The 21,810-nt window shown below is 51.8% G+C and overlaps 1 protein-coding gene across 1 annotated transcript in view; it reads left to right on the top strand.

Moving 5' to 3' along the window:
- Positions 1-21,512: 21,512 nt before the first annotated feature.
- Positions 21,513-21,810, top strand: part of LOC140427809 (DNA-binding protein RFX6-like) — an 80,944-nt gene continuing 80,646 nt past the window's right edge. The window contains exon 1 of the mRNA XM_072513489.1: positions 21,513-21,657. Coding sequence (XP_072369590.1) covers positions 21,573-21,657 — 85 coding nt within the window. The 5' untranslated portion in view covers positions 21,513-21,572. The remainder of the gene's footprint in view (positions 21,658-21,810) is intronic.

Genomic DNA, 21,810 nt, shown 5'->3' with positions numbered 1-21,810 from the left:
ACGGCACAGAAGGAGGCCATTCTGCCCATCGTGTCTATGCCTAACCCTGTTTTCCAGCAGATGCTTCATACTCCTGGAGGTCATAGACATAGAGTTTTACAGCACAGGCCCATCATCCATCATGTCTGCACCAGCCATCAAGCATCGATTTATTCAAATCCCATTTTCCAGCTCTTGATCTGTAGCCTTGTCTGCTGTGGTGTTTCAATTGCTCATCTAAATGCTTCTTAAATGTTGTCAGGATTCCTGCCTCTATCGCCCTTTCAGGCAGCGAGTTCCAGATCCCCCCCCCCCCCCCCCCCTCCCTTCTGCATTAAAACGATTTTCCTCAGATATCCTCTAAATCTCTTGTCCCTTACCTTAAATCTATGCCCCTTGGTCATTGACCCCCCCTACGAAGGATAAAAGAACCTTCCCATCTAACCTCTCTATGTTCCTCATCAATTTGTACACCTCGATCAGGTCCCTCAATTTGTCATGACAGTATCCCTATAAGAAATGTTGTTGTCTTACCACATGGCTTCAGTGATGGCATTGTGTGGGTGAAGCTGGGCTGTGGCTCTGAGAGTTGGTTTTACTTTCGCTTGAGTTTTTGCTTTCACATTTGGCTGCTGTACTCAGAAAGAGCAGTATCTTGGCCCGTCTCTCTATCTTCAGTTTAAAACCCATTTCCAGACTGCTTGACAACTTGAAAAGAAATAATTACTTTCTGGAAGAAATTCAAACCGGCTATTTTGGAAAGGAAACAGGAGCATCCATACCAGGTCTTGAGTGCTGTGTGCTGGGCCATACCTTTTGAAAAGGGGGTACTGGTTTATGGGATCTCGTTATTAAATTGGAACAGTTAAAGGGGGGAATTTATAGCATGGAGATAAGGCTATGTTAGCAGGTCAGCTCCGGAGGGAGGCAGCGGTACGGAAAATTGTTCCAGTGAGGGACAGGGCGGGGAAGTTGGTGATAGCTCCGGATCTGATTAACAAGGTCTTTGAGGAATTTTATGAGAGGTTGTATGGGTCAGAGCCATCTGGTGGAGACCAGGAATTTCTAGATGGGTTGGAGTACCCGAGGTTAGAGGAGGGAGACAGGGCTACATTGGAAGGAGCGATAGTGGAGCAGGAGATAAAAGATGCGATTGGGAGGATGCAGTCGGGGAAGGTGGCAGGGCCGGATGGTTTTCCGGTGGCATATTATAAAAAATTCAAGGATAAGCTGGCACCCCAATGGTGGGGATGTTTGAAGAGGTGACAGGGAAGGGGATGTGGCCACAAACTTTGTGGCAGCACGGTAGCATAGTGGTTAGCAAATTGCTTCACAGCTCCAGGGTCCCAGGTTTGATTCCCGGCTTGGGTCACTGTCTGTGCAGAGTCTGCACGTTCTCCCCGTGTGTGCGTTGGTTTCCTCCGGGTGCTCCGGTTTCCTCCCACAGTCCAAAGATGTGTGGGTTAGGTGGATTGGCCATGCTAAATTGCCCATAGTGTCCAAAATTGCCCTTAGTGTTGGGTGGGGTTACTGGATTCTGGGGATAGGGTGGAGGTGTTGACCTTGGGTAGGGTACTCTTTCCAAGAGCTGGTGCAGTCTCGATGGGCCAAATGGCCTCCTTCTGCACTTTAAATTCTATGAATCTATGATTTCCCTGTTGCTAAAAAAAGATAAGGACCCAACGGAGTATGCGTCATATAGGCCCATATCACTTTTGAATGTGGACGCAAAAGTATTGGCGAAGATACTGGCGGGTAGGCTGGAGGAGTGCCTCCCGAAGGTGATAAGTGAAGATCAGACGCGGCTCGTGAGAGGGAGGCAGCTCTTTTCAAACGTTAGATGGGTATTGAACGTGGTTATGGCACCGGTGGAGGGGAAGGAAACAGAGGTGGTTGTGGCACTAGACGCTGAGAAGGCGTTTGACCGGGTAGAATGGGGGTGCTTGATGGCAGTTCTGGAGCGGTTTGGGATTGGACCAAGATTTGTGAACTGGGTAAAGCTACTATGTAAGGAGCCGAGGGCGAGTGTCCGCACAAACAACATCAGCTCGAGATACTTTTCTCTCCACCGTGGGACTAGGCAGGGATGTCCTATGTCCCCCCTGCTGTTTGCAATGTATCAATAGGGGGAATATTACAAAAGCGGAACAAGGACCCGGAATCCTGCGGGTCATACAGGCCAATCTCCCTGATCAATGTGGATGCCAAGCTCCTGGCCAAGGTCCTGGCGATTAGAATTGAGGACTGCATACCGGAGGTGATTGGGGACGATCAGACAGGGTTTGTGAAAGGCAGGCAGCTGACAGCTAACTTGAGAAGATTGCTTAATGTGATCATGATGATACCCCCGACGGGCAAGGAGGTGGAGGTAGTGGTGGCAATGGACGCTGAGAAGGCCTTCGACCGGGTGGAGTGGGGCTATTTGTGGGAGGTGCTTGGACGGTTTGGGTTCGGGGAGGGACTGGTTAATTGGGTCAGACTATTGTACCCGGCCCCAAAAGCTAGCGTTAGGACGAACAGGATAATGTCAGATTATTTCAGACTACACCGCGGGACCAGACAGGGGTGCCCACTCTCCCCGTTGCTGTTCGCGCTGGCCATAGAGCCGTTGGCGATGGCGTTGAGAGCTGCGAAGGGGTGGAAGGGAATGACTAGGGGTGGGGTGGAACATAGGGTCTCTCTCTATGCGGACGACCTGCTCCTGTACGTGTCGGACCCACTGGCCGGGATGGAAAATATACTGGAAACATTGAGGAAGTTCGGCCGGTTTTCAAGGCCAAGAGTGAGTTGTTTGTAGTGCAGGCAAGGGGCCAGGAGAATAGACTGAAGGAGCTGCCATTTAGGCTGGTGGAGGAAAGTTTCTGGTACTTGGGGATACAGGTGGCACAAGACTGGGGCAGGTTGCAGAAGTTATATTTGACTAGGGTGGTGGAACAAATGAAGAGGGAGTTTCGGAGATGGGATGCACTCCCGCTGTCACTGGCAGGGAGGGTGCAGACTGTAAAGATGACAATCCTCCCTAGATTTCTGTTCATCTTCCAGTGCCTCCCGATCTTTATCCCACGGTCCTTCTTCAAAAGGACCGGCAAAATCAACATGAGCTTTGTCTGGGCGGGAAAGTCCCCGCGGGTGAGTAAGGCGATGCTTGAAAGGAGCCGCAGCGAGGGGGGACTGGCATTGCCGAGTCTGATCAACTACTACTGGGCGGCTAACAATCCCATGATAAGGAAATGGATGGTGGGTACGGGGTCTATCTGGGAGTGACTGGAGGCGGCTTCGTGCAGGAGCACCAGTTTGGCAGCCCTGGTCACGGCTCCCCTACCGCTGTCGCCGGCCAGGTACTCCACCAGCCCGGTAGTGGGGGCGGCCCTGCGGATATGGGGCCAGTGGAGGAGGCATGTGGGGGGGGATGGGTGCGCCTGTTTGGGCTCCAATATGTGATAACCATCGATTCGCCCCGGGAAACATGGACGGAGGGTTTCGAACATGGTGGCGGGTGGGGGTGGGAGGGTGGGCGATATGTTCCTGGAGGGAAACTTTGCGAGTTTGAGGGGCTTGGAGGAGAAATTTGGGCTGGTAAGGGGAAATGACTTTAGGTACTTACAGTTGCGGGACTTTGTACGCAGACAGGTCCCATCCTTCCCACGCCTCCCGCCAGGACAGAATAGTCTCTAGAGGAGAAGGAGGAGAGGGTAGAGTCTCCTTGTAGGATATCTACAAGGTGCTCATGAAGGGGGAACAGTCCCAGACGGAGGAACTGAAACTCAAATGGGAGTCGGAGCTCGGCGGGGAGATGGAGGACGGGCTGTGGGCGGAAGCTCTGAGTAGGGTAAACTCAACTGCAACATGTGCCAGGCTCGGCCTGATTCAATTTAAGGTCGTTCACCGGGCCCACATGACGGTGGCTCGGATGAGCAAATTCTTTGGGGTAGAGGACAAGTGCGCTAGATGCGCGGGAGGACCAGCGAACCACGTTCACATGTTTTGGGCATGTCCTACGCTTAGGGGGTACTGGGAGGGATTTGCGGGGGTCATGTCACGGGTGCTGAAAACAAGGGTGGTGATGAGTCCAGAGGTGGCAATTTTCGGGGTTTCGGAAGACCCGGGAGTCCAGGGGGAGAAAGAGGCAGATGTTCTGGCCTTTGCTTCCCTAATAGCCCGGCGGCGGATACTGCTGGCATGGAGGGACTCAAAACCCCCGAAGACCGAACTATGGCTTTCGCACATGTCAACTTTTCTGGCTATGGAAAAAATTAAGTTAGCCTTGAGGGGATCTGTACTGGGGTTCGCCCGAAGGTGGCAACCATTCATCGACTTCTTCGCGGGAGAGTGAACGTCAGCAGGGGGCGGGGGGAGAGGAAGGGGGGGAGAGGGGGGAAATTAGGGTAGAGTAGGAGGGATAAATAGGCGGGTAGTGTCTAGGGGAGAGGAGCGGGCATGTGCAGTATGGTTTGATTGAAGTAGTGGTTTTATATTGATGTTTGCACATTTCTGTTAGCTGTAACTGTTTACAATGCCAAAAAAATACCTCAATAAAATTGTTTGTTAAAAAAAAAATAGGGGGAATATTGGCACTGCTTCGGGTGTTTGGGTCTTTCTCGAGGTACAAATTAAATCTAGACAAGAGTGAGTATTTTGTGGTGTCTCGGCCAGTGCTGGGGGCAGGGGTGGGGGGCTGCCATTCCGTAGGGCAGGGACTCACTTTAGGTACCTGGAGGTGCAGGTTGCCCGGGAGTGGGGGGGGGGGGGGGGGGGGGCTCCACAGGTACAATATTTCTAGTTTGGTGGGGAGAGTGAAAGCTGATCTGGCAAGATGGGATGGTCTCCCTCTGTCACTGGCGGGTCGGGTACAGGCGGTTAAAATGAATGCGTTGCCGCGATTTCTGTTTATTTTCCAATGCCTGCCGATTTTCCTGCAAAAGGCTTTTTTCAGAGAGATTGAGGGAATGATTACTTCGTTCATATGGGGAGGGAAGGTGGCCAGAGTTAGAAAGGTGCTGCTCCAGAGGGGAAGGCAGGCAGGGGGTTTGAGTCTTCCGAACCTGATGTATTACTACTGGGCGGCGAATGTGGAGAAGTAGCGGAGCTGGGTCAGAGGGGTTGATTACCGGTGGGTCAGAATGGAGGAGAGTTTGTGCAAGGGATCGGGATTGAAAGCACTAGCAACAGCGCCGCTCCCGTTGGCCCCGGGGAAATACTCAGGGAGTCCGGTAATAATAGCTTCATTGAGAATTTGGAGGCTGTTTTGCCAACACTTCGGGTTGGGGGCAGGGTCAAAGGAAATGCCGATTCGGGGGAACCACCGATTTGAGCCAGGGAGGTGGGATGGAAATTTTCAGAAATGGGAGGAGAAGGGGATTAAGACACTAAAAGATTTGTTTCTTAGGGGCCGGTTTGCAGGATTGAAGGAGCTGGAAGCGAAATATGGGGTGGAGCAGGGGGAAATGTTTAGATACATGCAGGTTCGAGATTTTGCCAGAAAGGAGATACAGAGCTTCCCGGTGGAGCCGGCCACCACATTGCTGGAGGAGGTGCTGACGACAGGGGGACTGGAGAAGTGCGTAGTGTCGGCGGTTTACGGAGCTATTTTGGGAGAGGAGAAGGCACCACTGGAAGAGATCAAAGTGAAGTGGGAGGAAGAGTTGGGAGAGGATATGGAGGAGGGGTTCTGGTGTGAGGTGCTCCGGAGAGTGAATGCCTCCGCGTCATGCGCGAGGTTGGGGCTGATACAGCTGAGGGTGGTATACAGAGCACACCTCACGAGGGCGAGGATGGGCCGATTCTTTGAAGGAGTAAAAGATGTGTGTGAATGTTGCGGGGGGGGGGGGGGGGGTGGGGGGGGGGGGGGGGGTCCCGCTAATCACGTTCATATGTTTTGGTCCTGTCCAAAGCTGGAGGATTACTGGAAGAGGTTTTTAGGGTAATTTCTAAAGTGGTGCACGTGAAACTGGACCCGGGCCCCCTGGAGGCCATATTCGGGGTGTCGGACCAGCCAGGGTTGGAAACGGGTGCGGAGACAGATGTTGTAGCCTTTGCCTCGTTGATCGCCCGAAGGCGGATCCTGATGGGTTGGAGAGCGACCTCTCCACCCTGTGCCCTGGCGTGGCGGGGGGACCTGTTGGAATTCTTGACTCTTGAGAAGGTTAAGTTTGAACTGAGGGGAAGGATGGAGGGGTTGTACAATTCATGGGCATTATTCATTACGCACTTTCAAGAATTGGATAACATCGAACATTAGTAGGGGGGGGGGGTAGGTGGGAGGGTTGGGGGGAGGGGGGACTGTGTGTGTTAAGGGTGATACATGGAGTACTGTAGCTGTGTGGGGTATTTATGTTGGTAATGGATAAAATGCTTGCTCTGTGTGTTTATAAAAATGTTAACTAAATTTGTAGAATAAACTTTGTTTTTGATTAAAAGTGCTGAAGGCCTCTGTTGAATAACACCTCGAAGATAGGCCCTTGTAATCATCATAACCAAAATCAATAAACAGTTGTAGGTCCGGTGAACTCCATGATATACTTTGGAGATTTCTAAACCCTGGCCCATAACAATCAGTACACCTCGACCAGCAAAACAGGCCTCACAGATCCGCATCTTGGTCCTGCAGTCAGTTTGTTGTCTTTGCCCACTCCTCTTTTTGTTAGTCGGCCAAAGCTGATGGCTGCCCTTCCGACGTGTTTGCTCAACTCTTTTGTCAAGAGACAGTTGCGTTTTTTAAACTGTGGAGGAGAGTTACTGGACAAATTCACAAGAATCTGCTGATGAACTTTTATCAAAAAGAATAAAACATTTATTAAACAAGAGCAATGAACTATATTACACCAGACAAAAAGATTGAAAAGGTCTCAATACAAACACAAAAATATGATTCAAGTATTCACTATTACTTCACCCCAGTTACATCTTTACAAACACATACAAATTCGGGGGGAAAAATTGCCAAATCTAACTTATACTCTAATATTCAAGGTAAGTATGCAGTACATGAAAACCAACTGATGAACTGTGGACAGACGCACCATATTCCAAAGTAAATGATAGATGCAACCAAATCAAACTCCATGGATTTATCAATAGCCCACTCAGATGTTTGATACAGCGTGAGCCAATCGGTCTTACTGAAACTGTCTTTTTCACAAGTGTTCCAATTTCCCCGTTCAAAGAATTCACTTTGGAATTCTTTCTAAAAGTCGCTCCAACTCTGATCGCTTCAACAAGGACCCACTTCCAGGGGTTCAATCTTTCCTTCTGAGATTCCTTTCCCCTAGACCTCTGCAGACCCTCATGCTTCACCTTCCAAGAAAACATTCAAAGCTTCAGCGATGCTAACAAGAACAATACTGCTCCTAAAATGTACCTTTGCTCATATGGCCCAAACGTAGGCTGAACTCTCAGATCTTCAGGGCTTCCCTTAAGCCCACTTTGCTTCAGGTCTGCTCCCTGCCACTCTTTCCTTAACCTGGAGTGTTATTCCTCTGCTTCTTTCTCTTAACTTTACTGAGCAGACTTCCGGGTGCGGCGATGACCAGCTGAGTCGCACGTTTCGGCAGCTCCCTGTGAAACGGACTTTTGGGCTCTTGATAGGAGCCCCAACGGCAATTTTAACGGCTGAAAACACCGTGCGGTAAACCAGAAGGGTGTTCCCCCTGGACACGGATGGAAAAAGGAGAGGAAAGTGGCCGGATTGCAGCGGATCCTTTGGAACAACGGCAAGGAAGGCAAGCAGAAACCAAGATGGCGTCGGAAGGTGGCAGTTTCATATGGGGCCCTGAACAACAAGAGTTTTTGAAACGCTGCGTGGAGGAGATAAAAAAGGAAATGAAGAAAGAGTTGTTGGCCCCGATATTACAGGCGATTGAAGGGCTGAAAGAGGAACAAAAGACCCAGGAGCAGGAGCTTCGGGTCGTGAAGGCGAAAGCAGCAGAGAATGAAAACGACATACAGGGCCTGGTGGTGAAGTCGGAGATACAGGAGGCACACCAGAAACGATCTGTGGAGAGGTTGGAGGCACTGGAAAATAACGCAAGGAGGAACAACTTGAGGATTCTTGGCCTTCCTGAAGGTGTGGAGGGGGCGGACGTCGGGGCATATGTGAGCACGATGCTGCACTTGTTAATGGGAGTGGAGGCCCCGACGGGTCCGTTGGAGGTGGAGGGAGCATACCTAGTTATGGTGCGAGGACCGAGAGCAGGAGAAGCTCCCAGAGCCATAGTGGTGAGATTTCTCCGTTTTAAGGATAGAGAAATGGTCCTTAGATGGGCGAAGAAAACTCGGTGTAGTAAATGGGAGAACGCGGTGATCCGCGTCTATCAAGATTGGAGTGCGGAGGTGGCGAGAAGGAGGGCGAGCTTTAATCGGGCCAAAGCGGTACTTCACAAAAAAAAGATAAAGTTTGGAATGCTGCAACCGGCAAGACTGTGGGTCACATATCAAGGGAGGCACTACTACTTTGAGACGGCGGACGAAGCGTGGACTTTTATTGTAGAAGAAAAATTGGAATGATTGGACTACGAAAATGAACGTTTGGACAAAGTGGTGGGACGAGTGGGGGGGGGGCGAAGAGGGATTGTATGATTAATCCTGCGGTATGGTAACTTTTCTTTCTCCCACAGGTGGTGATGGGGGAGGTGGGGAGGGAGAGGAGATGGGGCGTTGGCCATGGGAGGCGGGGCCGAGGGAGAGGCGCGGGCTTGGTTCCCGCGCTATGATAATTATGGCGGGAATAGAGAAGCAGGAAGGAGGGGGCGCCGCACGGGGCGAGCCGTGATCACGGGGGGAAGCCGAGGTCAGCCAGAGTTTGCTGACTTCTGGGAGCAACATGGGGGGAGTAATTACGCTAGCGGGGGGTCTAGCGGGGGGGGGGGGAGGGGGGAATTACTGGGTTGCTGCTGCTGGGGAAAGGGGGGAGTGGGTGCGGGAAAGGATGGGCGGGGGGGCACCGTCTGGGAGAAATACAGCCGCGTGGGAACTGGGCGAGAAGCTGGAAAAAGGTGATGGCTAACCGGCAAGGGGGGGGGGGGGGTGGGAAGCCCCCCAACTCGGCTAATCACGTGGAACGTGAGGGGGCTTAACGGGCCAATAAAGAGGGCACGAGTACTCGCACACCTTAAGAAACTTAAAGCAGATGTGGTCATGTTACAGGAAACGCACCTGAAACTGATAGATCAGGTTGGGTTGCGCAAAGGATGGGTAGGGCAGGTGTTCCATTCGGGGCTGGATGCGAAAAACAGGGGGGTGGCTATATTAGTGGGGAAGCGGGTAATGTTCGAGGCAAAGACTATAGTGGCGGATAACGGGGGCAGATACGTGATGGTGAGTGGCAAATTACAGGGAGAGATGGTGGTGTTGGTAAACGTGTATGCCCCGAATTGGGACGATGCCAATTTTATGAGGCGAATGCTAGGACGCATCCCAGACCTAGAGACCGGAAAGCTGATAATGGGGGGAGACTTTAACACGGTGTTGGAACCAAGGCTGGATAGGTCGAAGTCCAGGACTGGTAGGAGGCCGGCAGCAGCCAAGGTGCTTAAGGATTTTATGGAGCAGATGGGAGGGGTGGATCCGTGGAGATTCAGTAGACCTAGGAGTAAGGAGTTCTCGTTTTTCTCCTATGTCCATAAAGTCTATTCACGCATAGACTTTTTTGTGTTGGGTAGGGCATTGATCCCGAGGGTGAGGGGAACGGAATATACGGCTATAGCCATTTCGGATCATGCCCCACACTGGGTAGACTTGGAGATAGGGGAGGAAACAAGAGGGCGTCCACCCTGGAGAATGGATATGGGACTAATGGCGGATGAGGGGGTGTGCTTAAGGGTGAGGGGATGCATTGAAAAGTACTTGGAACTCAATGACAATGGGGAGGTTCAGGTGGGAGTGGTCTGGGAGGCGTTGAAGGCGGTGGTTAGGGGGGAGCTGATATCAATAAGGACACATAAAGGGAAGCAGGAGAGTAAGGAACGGGAGCGGTTGTTGCAAGAACTTTTGAGGGTGGACAGACAGTATGCGGAAGCACCGGAGGAGGGACTGTATAGGGAAAGGCAAAGGCTGCATGTGGAATTTGACTTGCTGACCACAGGCACTGCAGAGGCACAATGGAGGAAGGCGCAAGGTGTACAGTATGAATATGGAGAGAAGGCGAGCAGATTGCTGGCACACCAATTGAGGAAAAGGGGAGCAGCGAGGGAAATAGGGGGGGTGAGAGACGAAGATGGAGAGACGGAGCGGGGAGCGGAGAGAGTGAATGAAGTGTTTTAGACATTTTATAAAAAATTGTATGAAGCTCAACCCCCGGATGGGAGGGAGAGAATGATGGAGTTTTTGGATCGGCTGGAAATTCCCAAGGTGGAAGAGCAGGAAAGGATGGGACTGGGAGCACAGATCACGGTAGAAGAAGTGGTGAAAGGAATTAGGAACATGCAGACGGGAAAGGCCCCGGGACCGGACGGATTCCCAGTTGAATTTTACAGAAAATATTTGGACTTGCTCACCCCGCTACTGACGAGGACCTTCAACGAGGCAAAGGAAAGGGGACAACTGCCCCCGACTATGTCAGAAGCAACGATATCGCTTCTTTTAAAGAAGGAAAAGGATCCGCTATAATGCGGGTCCTACAGACCAATCTCCCTCCTCAATGTAGATGCCAAGGTCTTGGCCAAGGTAATGGCAATGAGAATAGAGGAATGTGTCCCGGGGGTGGTTCATGAGGACCAAACTGGGTTTGTGAAGGGGAGACAGCTGAACACGAACATACGGAGGTTGTTAGGGGTAATGATGATGGCCCCACCAGAGGGTGAAACGGAGATAGTAGTGGCGATGGATGCCGAGAAAGCATTTGATAGAGTGGAGTGGGATTATCTGTGGGAGGTGTTGAGGAGATTTGGGTTCGGAGAGGGGTATGTTAGATGGGTGCAGCTGTTGTATAGGGCCCCAGTGGCGAGTGTGGTCACGAATGGACGGGGATCGGCATATTTTCGGCTCCATAGAGGGACAAGGCAGGGATGTCCTCTGTCCCCATTACTGTTTGCACTGGCGATTGAGCCCCTGGCGATAGCGCTGAGAGGTTCCAAGAGATGGAGGGGAATACTTAGGGGAGGAGAAGAACACCGGGTATCTTTATATGCGGATGATCTGCTACTATATGTGGCGGATCCAGCGGAGGGGATGCCAGAAATAATGCGGATACTTGGGGAGTTTGGGGATTTTTCAGGGTATAAATTGAACATGGGAAAGAGTGAGCTGTTTGTGGTGCATCCAGGGGAGCAGAGTAGAGAAATAGAAGACCTACCGTTGAGGAAGGTAACAAGAGACTTTCGTTACCTGGGGATCCAGATAGCTAAGAATTGGGGCACATTGCACAGGCTAAATTTGACGCGGTTGGTGGAACAGATGGAGGAAGATTTCAAGAGATGGGATATGGTAGCATTGTCAATGGCAGGGAGGGTGCAGGCAGTTAAGATGGTGGTCCTCCCGAGATTCCTTTTTGTGTTTCAGTGTCTCCCGGTGGTGATCACGAAGGCTTTTTTCAAAAGGATAGAAAAGAGTATCATGGGTTTTGTTTGGGCCGGGAAGACTCCGAGAGTGAGGAAGGGATTCTTACAGCGTAGTAGGGATAGGGGGGGGCTGGCACTACCGAGCCTAAGTGAGTATTATTGGGCCGCTAATATTTCAATGGTGAGTAAGTGGATGGGAGAGGAGGAAGGAGCGGCGTGGAAGAGATTAGAGAGGGCGTCCTGTAGGGGGACCAGCCTGCAGGCTATGGTGACAGCCCCATTGCCGTTCTCACCAAGGAACTATACCACGAGTCCGGTGGTGGTAGCTACACTGAAGATTTGGGGACAGTGGAGACGACATAGGGGAAAGACCGGAGCACTGGGGGGGTCCCCGATAAGAAACAACCATAGGTTTGCCCCGGGGGGAATGGATGGGGGATATGGAATGTGGCAAAGAGCAGGTATAACGCAATTGAAAGATCTATTTGTGGATGGGAAGTTTGCGAGTCTGGGAGCGCTGACCGAGAAATATGGGTTGCCCCAAGGGAATGCATTCAGGTACATGCAATTGAGGGCTTTTGCGAGGCAGCAGGTGAGGGAATTCCCGCAGCTCCCAACACAAGAGGTGCAGGACAGAGTCATCTCAAAGAAATGGGTGGGGGACGGTAAGGTGTCGGATATATATAGGGAAATGAGAGACGAAGGGGAGACTATGATGGACGAACTAAAAGGGAAATGGGAAGAAGAGCTAGGGGAGGAGATTGAGGAGGGGATGTGGGCAGATGCCCTAAACAGGGTAAACTCGTCGTCCTCGTGCGCCAGGCTAAGCCTGATTCAGTTTAAGGTATTACACAGGGCACATATGACTGGAACACGGCTCAGTAAATTTTTTGGGGTGGAGGATAGGTGTGCGAGGTGCTCGAGAAGCCCAGCGAATCATACCCATATGTTTTGGTCATGCCCGGCACTACAGGGGTTTTGGATGGGGGTGACAAAGGTGCTTTCGAAAATAGTAGGAGTCCGGGTCGAACCAAGCTGGGGGTTGGCTATATTTGGGGTTGCACAAGAGCCGGGAGTGCAGGAGGCGAAAGAGGCCGATGTTTTGGCCTTTGCGTCCCTAGTAGCCCGGCGCAGAATATTGCTAATGTGGAAAGAAGCCAAGCCCCCGGGGGTGGAGACCTGGATAAATGATATGGCGGGGTTCATAAAGTTAGAGCGGATTAAGTTCGTCCTAAGGGGGTCGGCTCAAGGGTTTACTAGGCGGTGGCAACCGTTCGTCGAATATCTTGCGGAAAGATAGATAGGGGAGAACAAAGAAGGCAGCAGCAGCGGCCCAGGACTTGAGGGGGGGGGGGGGGATGGGGGGGATGGGGGGGGGGGGGTGGCCTGAGACAAGGCAGTTGCCAATTAGGGCTAGTTTTTATTTTTTGTTATTTAATATTTATTTATTTGTTGTTGTTTTTGTTTAAATTTAAAAAAGGTCATTATTATTTTTTTAAAAAACTTTACTGAGCAGGAACTGTTTCTGATCTCTGCCTTTGTCCCTTACCTGGGGCAGTCTTCTGGGACCTGTTCCTGTCCCACTCCCTTTTTGGCGCCACCTTCTTTGTTTGGGGCCTTTCCCTGTTCCTCTCCCTGTGTCATGCTCCCTATGACACCTTCTTCATAATGGCGTGCCTCTTCAAGTCACCTGACCTGAAGTTTCACTCTCACTTTTCTTCTGCGCATGTGCGCAGGACTGATATAGATTCATAGAATCCCTACACTGCAGAAGGAGGCCATTCAACCCAGTGAGCCTGCACCAACCCTCCAAAAGAGCACCCTACCTAGGAACATGCCCCCACCCAATTCCCGTAAGCCTATAAACCCATCTCACCTTTTGGACACCAAGGGGCAATTTAATGTGGCCAATCCACCTAACCTGTGCATCTTTGCACTGTGGGAAGAAACTGGAGCACCCGGAGGAAACCCACGCAGATACAGGGAGAACGTGCAAACTCCACACAGTCACCTCAGGTTGGAATTGAACCCAGGTCCCTGGCAGTGTGAGGCAGCAGTGCTAACCACTGTGCCACCACTGTGCTGTCTGATCTAAAGAACGTAAAAGGACTGTGCATGTGCAGCCATATCACTGCGGGGGGCATGCACGGAAGTCCAAATCGCGCCATACTTGTGGTAGTTGGTATAAGAGGTATTACGGTACCCTGTAATGCTGTAAGACCATTGATGTAGGAGGTACTGTTTTCATTGGTTAAGCCTGCCTGCTGGTTCCACCCAGTAAGGCGGAGTATAAGAGCCCGTAGCTGCGCTGCTGGGGGAAACATCTAGTGTAATAAAGCCTTCATTGTCTCCAATCTCGCTTCTGGAATTATTGATCGAGCATCAATTTATTACACTAGATTTTAAAGAGTGGAGCTTCGAATCAAGCCGGAGTGTCTGCAACTCAGCCGCCACACAGCAAACTCAGCGGCAACCTTCAAGCACTGGCTGGCGTGTTTCAATGGATATCTAAGGATGGCCACAATTACATCCACGGAGGACCAGAAAATGCAAGTTCTGCACTCAAGGGTGAGCCCAGAGATCTACACTCTCATCGAGGACGCGGGCGATTTTGAGGCCGCAATGAATCTGCTGAAAGTACACTATATTCGCCCTGTAAACTAGGTCTACTCCCGACATCTACTAGCGCCGAGGCAACAAATCCCTAGTGAATCGCTGGAGGAGTTCTATCATGCGCTCCTGGTGCTGGGGAGGAACTGTAGCTGCCCGTAAGTTTCGGCCAGCGACCACACAGTACATTTGATCCGGGACGCATTTGTAGCAGGTATGCTGTCCTCCCAAATCCGCCAGCGATTGCTGGCGAAAGAGACACTTGGCCTCAAGGGGGCACGGGCCCTTGCTAGCTCCCTGGATGTGGACTCCCGAAACGCCCGCGCTTACGTCCCCGACCACGCGGCAGCCCCTTGGGCAGTGTGGAACCCCCCCGTGACCGACTCCGATACAACTGCCATCCCCCCACAAGTTTGTGCTGCGAGACTGCCAGGCAACCCCGGGGGGCCCCGCTGCTATTTTTGCGGGTAAGCCAAGCACCCCCGACAGCGCTGTCCGGCCCGTTCATCCATCTGCAAGGGATGCGGCAAAAAGGGCCACTTCGTGGCGGTATGCCAGGCCCGTGCGGCCGCTGCGGTCTCCGGAGGCGAATCGGGACCGCCACCACAACCCTCTCCACGGGCCACGTGCGGCCAGCGGGCACCGCCATCTTCCTCCTTCAGGGCCACGTGTGGCCTCCGGGCGCCGCCATCTTGTCTCTCGGACACCACGTGTGAGGGATGGGCGCCGCCATCTTGTGCATCCCCAGCTATGTGCGACCAGTGGGCGCCGCCATCTTGGCTGGACTCTCAGGACCCCGACTCGGAGGAGAACATCCAACTTCTGCCACGACTTGCCTCGGTGACCCTGGACCAGTCTCGGCCCCAAACACTCTCGACTGCAACGACGACCGTGCTCATCAATGGATATGAAACATCATGTCTGATCGACTCTGGGAGCATGGAGAGCTTCATACACCCCAACACGGTAAGGCGCCGTTCTCTCCCTGTTCACCCAGTTAACCAAAAAATCTCCCTGGCCTCCGGGTCTCATTCAGTGGAGATCAAGGGGTTCTGCATAGCGAACCTCACCGTCCAGGGAAGGGAGTTTAAAAATTACCGGCTCTACGTCCTTCCCCACCTCTGCGCTGCCACACTCCTAGGGTTAGATTTTCAATGCAACCTCCAAAGCTTAACTTTTAAATTCGGCGGCCCTATACCACCCTCACTGTCTGCAGCATCGCGACCCTCAAGGTCGATCCGCCTTCCCTGTTTGCGAACCTCACCCCAGATTGCAAACCCGTCACCACCAGGAGCAGACGGTACAGTGCCCAGGACCGGACCTTTATTAGGTCGGAGGTCCAGCGATTACTGAGGGAAGGTGTCATTGAGGCTAGCAACAATCCCTGGAGAGCTCAAGTAGTGGTTGTAAAGACCGGGGAGAAGCATAGGATGGTCATCAATTATAGCCAGTCCATCAACAGGTATACGCAGCTTGACGCATACCTTCTCCCCCGCATATCCGATCTGGTCAACAGGATCGCACAATACAAGGTCTTTTCCACGGTGGATCTAAAGTCCGCCTACCACCAGCTCCCCATCCGCCCTAGCGACCGCATATACACTGCTTCCCAAGCAGATGGGCGGCTCTACCACTTCCTAAGGGTTCCCTTCGGTGTCACTAATGGAGTCTCGGTCTTCCAATGAGAGATGGACCGAATGGTTGACTGGTACGGTTTGCGGGCCACGTTTCCATACCTCGATAATGTCACCATTTGCGGCCACGACCAGCAGGACCACGACACCAACCTCCGAAAATTCCTCCATACCGCAAAAACCCTTAATCTCACACATAATAAGGATAAATGCGTGTTCAGCACCGACCGTCTAGCCATTCTCGGCTACGTAGTGCATGATGGAGTTATAGGCCCAGACCCTGAACGTATGCGCCCCCTCATGGAGTTCCCCCTCCCTCACTGCTCCAAAGCCCTGAAACGCCGCCTGGGATTTTTCTCTTATTATGCCCAGTGGGTCCCCAACTATGTGGACAAGGCCCGCCCGCTAATCCAATCCACGGTTTTTCCCCTGTCAACAGAGGCCCGCCAGGCCTTTAGCCGCATCAAAGCGGACATCGTAAAGGCCACGATGCACGCCATCGACGAGACCCTCCCCTTTCAACGGCACTCACTGACCAACAGTTGGTGGCCTTCATGTTCGATAATGCACAGCGGGGCAAGATAAAGAACGACAAGATCTTACGGTGGAGGACCAAACTCTCCACCTACAACTATGAGATCTTATATCGTCCCGGGAAGCTAAACGGGCCTCCTAATGCCCTATCCCGCGGCACATGTGCCATCGCACAAGTGGACCGCCTCCGAGCCCTCCACGAGGACCTCTGCCACCCGGGGGTCACTCGATTCTTCCATTTCATTAAAACCCGCAACCTGCCCTACTCCATCGAGGAGGTCAGGACAGCCATCAGGAACTGCCAAATCTGCGCGGAGTGCAAACCGCACTTCTACCGACCAGAGAAAGCGCACCTGGTGAAGGCTTCCCGTCCCTTTGAACGTCTCAGTATGGACTTCAAAGGCCCCCTCCCCTCCACCGACCGCAGCACGTACTTCCTGAACGTGATTGACGAGTACTCCCGGTTCCCCGACATGACCGCAGCCACCGTCATAAAAGCCCTCCATAGCATCTTTACGCTGTTCGGTTTCCCCGCCTACATACACAGCGATAGGGGGTCCTCCTTTATGAGCGATGAACTGCATCAATTCCTGCTCAGCAAGGGCATTGCCTCGAGCAGGACAACCAGTTACAATCCCCGGGGAAACAGACAGGTAGAGAGGGAGAACGGAACGGTCTGGAAGGCCGTCCTACTGGCCCTATGGTCCAGGAATCTCCCAGTCTCCTGCTGGCAGGAGGTCCTCCCGGATGCCCTCCACTCCATCCGGTCACTGCTGTGTACCATGACCAACCAAACACCTCATGAATGTCTCCTTGTCTTCCCTAGGAAGTCCTCCTCCGGGACTTCGCTCCCAACCTGGCTGGCAGCTCCTGGACCCATCCTGCTCCGCAAACACGTGCGGGCGCACAAGTCAGACCCATTGGTCGAGAGGATGCATCTCCTCCACGCTAACCCTCAGTATGCCTACGTGGCATACCCTGACGGCCGACAAGATGCGGTCTCCCTACGTGACCTGGCGCCCGCTGGATCCCCACACACACCCTCACCACCAATCCCACCCTCCCTCCCACCGGCGCACCCCACAGCCGTCCCCTTCCCAGGTAGATCGGTCCTCCCACCGGTCCTGTCTAGGGGTGATGAAGCTGCCGAAGAAGCCAAAGCCATGCTCCCGGAGCCACAGATGCCCGAGCCGACGTTTGCATCACCACCGAAGCTACGACGGTCGCAGAGGACGACCAGGGCCCCCGATCGACTAATTGCTTCATTCTGAACTTTAAATAAATTTTGTAAATAGTTGCGATGTAACGAGGCAAAACCGCTGTACTGATGTATACCGGGTACCTCCATAACCTTAACCTCTACCACTGTGTAATGCGAGGCCACCATCCCCGCCGGACTCTTTTTTAACAGGGGGTGAATGTGGTAGTCGGTATTAGAGGTATTACGGTACCCTGTAATGCTGTAAAACCATTGGTGTAGGAGGTACTGTTTTCATTGGTTAAGCCTGCCTGCTGGTTCCGCCCAGTAAGGCGGAGTATAAGAGCCCGTGACTCCCCAGCAGCTGCCTTCTGTACCTGTGCTGCTGGGGGAAACATCTAGTGTAATAAAGCCTTCAATTGTCTCCAATCTCGCTTCTGGAGTTATTGATCGAGCATCAATACTCCCGATCTCCGACTTTGGTTTAAAATTAAGGTAAATATCTGGAGTTCATCCTATATACAGCAACAGTCTGAAACTCTGGCCGTTGGGGTGCCTGACATTCCACCTGTGTCCCTATAAATAAAAGCTTGTAAATGTATAAAGACTACAAAGACGGTTCTATCTTTCACAGTCTGGCTACCTGAGTTGTTGCGAATAGGCTGATACATCAGTGCACTGCTGAGGGGAGGCGGCACTGTAGGAAGCACATCTTTTGGATCAGGTGACCAAGTTCCACCTGCCCTCACAGGTGGAGATAAAGGATCCCATGGCAGTGTCCTGAGGCAGAGTAGAGCAGATCTCCCTGCTATCCAGGCCAACATTTATCCCTCGACCAACATCACTAAAATAGCCGATATTGTCATAATCACAGGACCTTACTGTGTGCAGATCGACTGCTGTGTTTCCTAAAAATGTATCTAACCGACTGTAAAAGGCTTTGGGACATTTCGAGCACTGTATGAAATACAGGTCTGTCTTTTTTCAAACTTGCTGCCTTCGCAACTCCCCATCTCGGAGTAATAATAATCTTTATTATTGTCACAAGTAGATTTACATTAACACAGCAATGAAGTTAGTTTGAAAATCCCCTAGTCGCCACACTCCTGCGCCTATTCGGGTACACGGAGGGAGTCCAATTCACTGAATAAGCTCGACTTTCGGGACTTGTGGGAGGAAACCGGAGCACCCGGAGGAAACCCACGCAGACACGGGGAGAACGTGCAGGCTCCGCACAGACCGGGAATCGAAGCCGGGAATCGAACCTGGGACCCTGGTGCTGTGAAGCAACAGTGCTAACCACTGTGCTATCGTGCCACCAGTAGCAGAGTTGATTCATTTAACCTAATACCTGTTGTAGAAGATTGTGACGGCGAATGACCTCATTATTTTTAGATACTAATAGAAGAATGGCGAGAGAGGTTAACCTTTCAGCAGCTTTTGATGTCCCTTAACTTCAAAGACTTTCTGGGGTGTGTGCTCAGTGTTTGGTTGGTAAGGTTTGCACAAAAGCTCTCAGTCACCCAGATAAGCTCAGTGATGTATGGGAATGTTTGTGAAAGTTCAATTACAGAATTACCCCAGACGGTGATATCTTGTATCTTTGAAGCTTGATCCTTTCGCCCAGCCCAAGTATTTGCTTTGCTCATTGAAGCAGTCCCCAGCCCACAGCTTCATTCTGACCTTCAACTGCCACCACACTCACTCTGCCTCCCTCCATCCACACCCACACCCCCAGTCAAGAGGACGGAAAAGTGTCTTCTAATCTCATTACTAAATCTCTCCAACAAAAAAGTTTTATTAATTCATTCCTCAGGGTTTGGGCCTCATCGGCAAGACTGCATTGCCCATCCCTAATCGCCCTCGGGAAGGTGGTGGCGAGCTGCCTTCTTGATCCGCTGCAGTCCGTGTGGTGTAGGTCCACCCACAGTGCTGTCAGGGAAGGGGTTCCAGGATTTTGACCCAGCGACAATGAAGGAACGGCCGATGTATTTCCAAGTCAGGGTGGCGAGTGACTAGGAGGTAGTGAGGTTCACAGGTATCTGCTGCTCTTGTCCTTCTAGATGGGAGTGGGTTTGGGAGGTTTGGTGAGTTGCTGCATGGTGTGGTGTGCTCTGTTGCCACTGTGCATTGGTGGTGGAGAAAATGAATGTTTAAGGTGGTGGACAGGGTGGTAATCTGGCAAACTGCTTTGTCATGGATGGTGCATTGTGGCAGCTACACTCATCCAGGCAAGCGGAGAGTATTCGTTTTTTATTGAGGAGTGGACACCTACAAAACCATGGTTGACCCAGAAGCAGCCATGTGTAGATTAATCATATAGTTTCATTTGTTTTTCATATGCATTAAGCATTTTCCAATTCAGTCATTCCAATAGATTTTGTATCACTTTTGCAAATGGGTAAAATATCCACTGAAGAAAACTCCCTTAAGAAACAGAGAGGCAGACTGGGAACCAACACAAATCACTGATAAAACTCTGAAGCTGCTGTTCATTCATCTTTGACCTGCTTCAAACTGTCTTCACTCACAGCCCACAGTGAATGAAGACTGTTTGCACTGTAAACTCGGACTACTCAGTCCACCATAAAATAAATGGTTTCCTAGCTGCCAATTTTTCTTCCAATCGTCCTCAAAGAGCCAGTAATTAAACATGAAGGGCGAGATTCTTCTTCTCTGAGACTAAGTGGTGATGCCGATGCAGAATTCGTGGAGTTCCACGACAGCAAAACTGGCGCCGAACCTGGATCGATTCTGCTACCGTTGAGGGGCTCGCATCGGTGCCGCGTGGAGCACAATCGATTCCAATGAAAAACGGTGCGGGATTCGCCGGGTCCGTGATTGACACCTGGGAGGCTGACAAGCTGCAGCTGCACATATACGTTACACTCCCCACCCACACTCATCTCAGCCAACAAGATGGCACTGGCTGTGCTGGAGTGCGCCCGTACAGCTGATGGGTCGGCTGGGGCCAGAGGGCACCTAGGCGGAGATGGCCTGGGGGGGACACCGATACAATCCGTGGCCCTATGTTCAGTCGGCTGTTGACAGCATGCGCAGCTGCATGGCTGCCTTGCCAGCTGCGGCAATGGTGCTCTGTGCCCGTCCACCCTGTCCCCACAGCCCACCGCCTGGCCACCCCCGTTACTCCCCCGGGCCTGGCAGAAGCCTCCCTGCCTGCGGCACAACTGTCACCAAACTGTGCCGATACTTCATACCCCCTCTCTCTCGTTCAGCAGTCACAAAGTCTGTTTCACGATTTTTAAAAGCACAAGTGAACCAGGCTGTTGGAAACTCGGCCCATCGGAGGCGGAGAATCGTGGAGGGCCCGGAGAATACTGGATCGGGCCCGCTAATGACGTGCATATAGTGTTTACTGTACATGCATTCCGGTATGCATTGACGCCGCTGTCGAGGTGACGGAGAATAGCGATTTGCCGTCAAATCGGGGCCCGCCACAATTTTAGTGTCGGAACGTATTCTCCACTCAATCACGTTCCGTGATTTCAGTGTCAGCTAAAGGAGAATCCCGCCCGAAATATCACGGTCACGGCCGTTACTAAGCGTACGCGAGAGTCTGCCAGCGCCAAGGCAAAAATCGAACTGGAAACAGCTAAAAGGAGAATGACAAGGAGAGGGAAGGGAAGAGGGAGAGACGGGGAAGGGAAGAAAGAGACGGGAACCACAGTTTATTGCGGATGGAAAAGGGGTTTGGAAATAGTTTAATAAACGAGGTTGCTTGACCACATCAAAAGGTTTTGTGGTGTGGAGGGGTGAGACACCTGGAACACACACATACACCATTAAATATCTAGTTAAATGTTTAACTGGCACAGGTCACATAGTGGGCACGGACTCCTCAGAAGGAGGGCTAAATGTCACTATTCTAACACTGCATAAAGTGTATAATTGGATAGTGTTGTTATCTCGATGTGTCACATGTCACCTCACTCCCTATCCACAGCCGAGGATACGAGCCTCTCCCATCTTATCTTAATCTTAATAGAAATGGCTCTCTAAGGAAGGTGACAGGATGCATTTGATGGAGAACCTTGTCCGTGATAACTCATGTACACTCAGGCTGACCTCCAGTAATGCTTTCATGAGCTTTCGAGTTAACCTGAGATGCAATCCTCTTTCATTAAGGTTTCAAAACCCTATGATACATCAGGCAGGCGGGCGCCTGACAACATGCAGACCGGTTGGTCAGGTAAGGTGCCTTGTACCTGAAAACTGTAATTGTTCTTTCAGTAAACACCACAAATCTTCCATGTTAAAGTGTGGGGCGCTTTGCTGGCTTAAGAGTAATGTTGTTACAGTTGAAGGCGGGGAGATTGTTGCCTACCTGACCAGTCGCCCTACA

Source organism: Scyliorhinus torazame, chromosome 1 (genome assembly GCF_047496885.1).
Source record: "Scyliorhinus torazame isolate Kashiwa2021f chromosome 1, sScyTor2.1, whole genome shotgun sequence".
NCBI classification, from domain to species: Eukaryota; Metazoa; Chordata; class Chondrichthyes; order Carcharhiniformes; family Scyliorhinidae; genus Scyliorhinus; species Scyliorhinus torazame.
The sequence above is the reverse complement of the archived record's forward strand: the minus strand, read 5'-3'. Positions and strand labels throughout refer to the sequence as shown.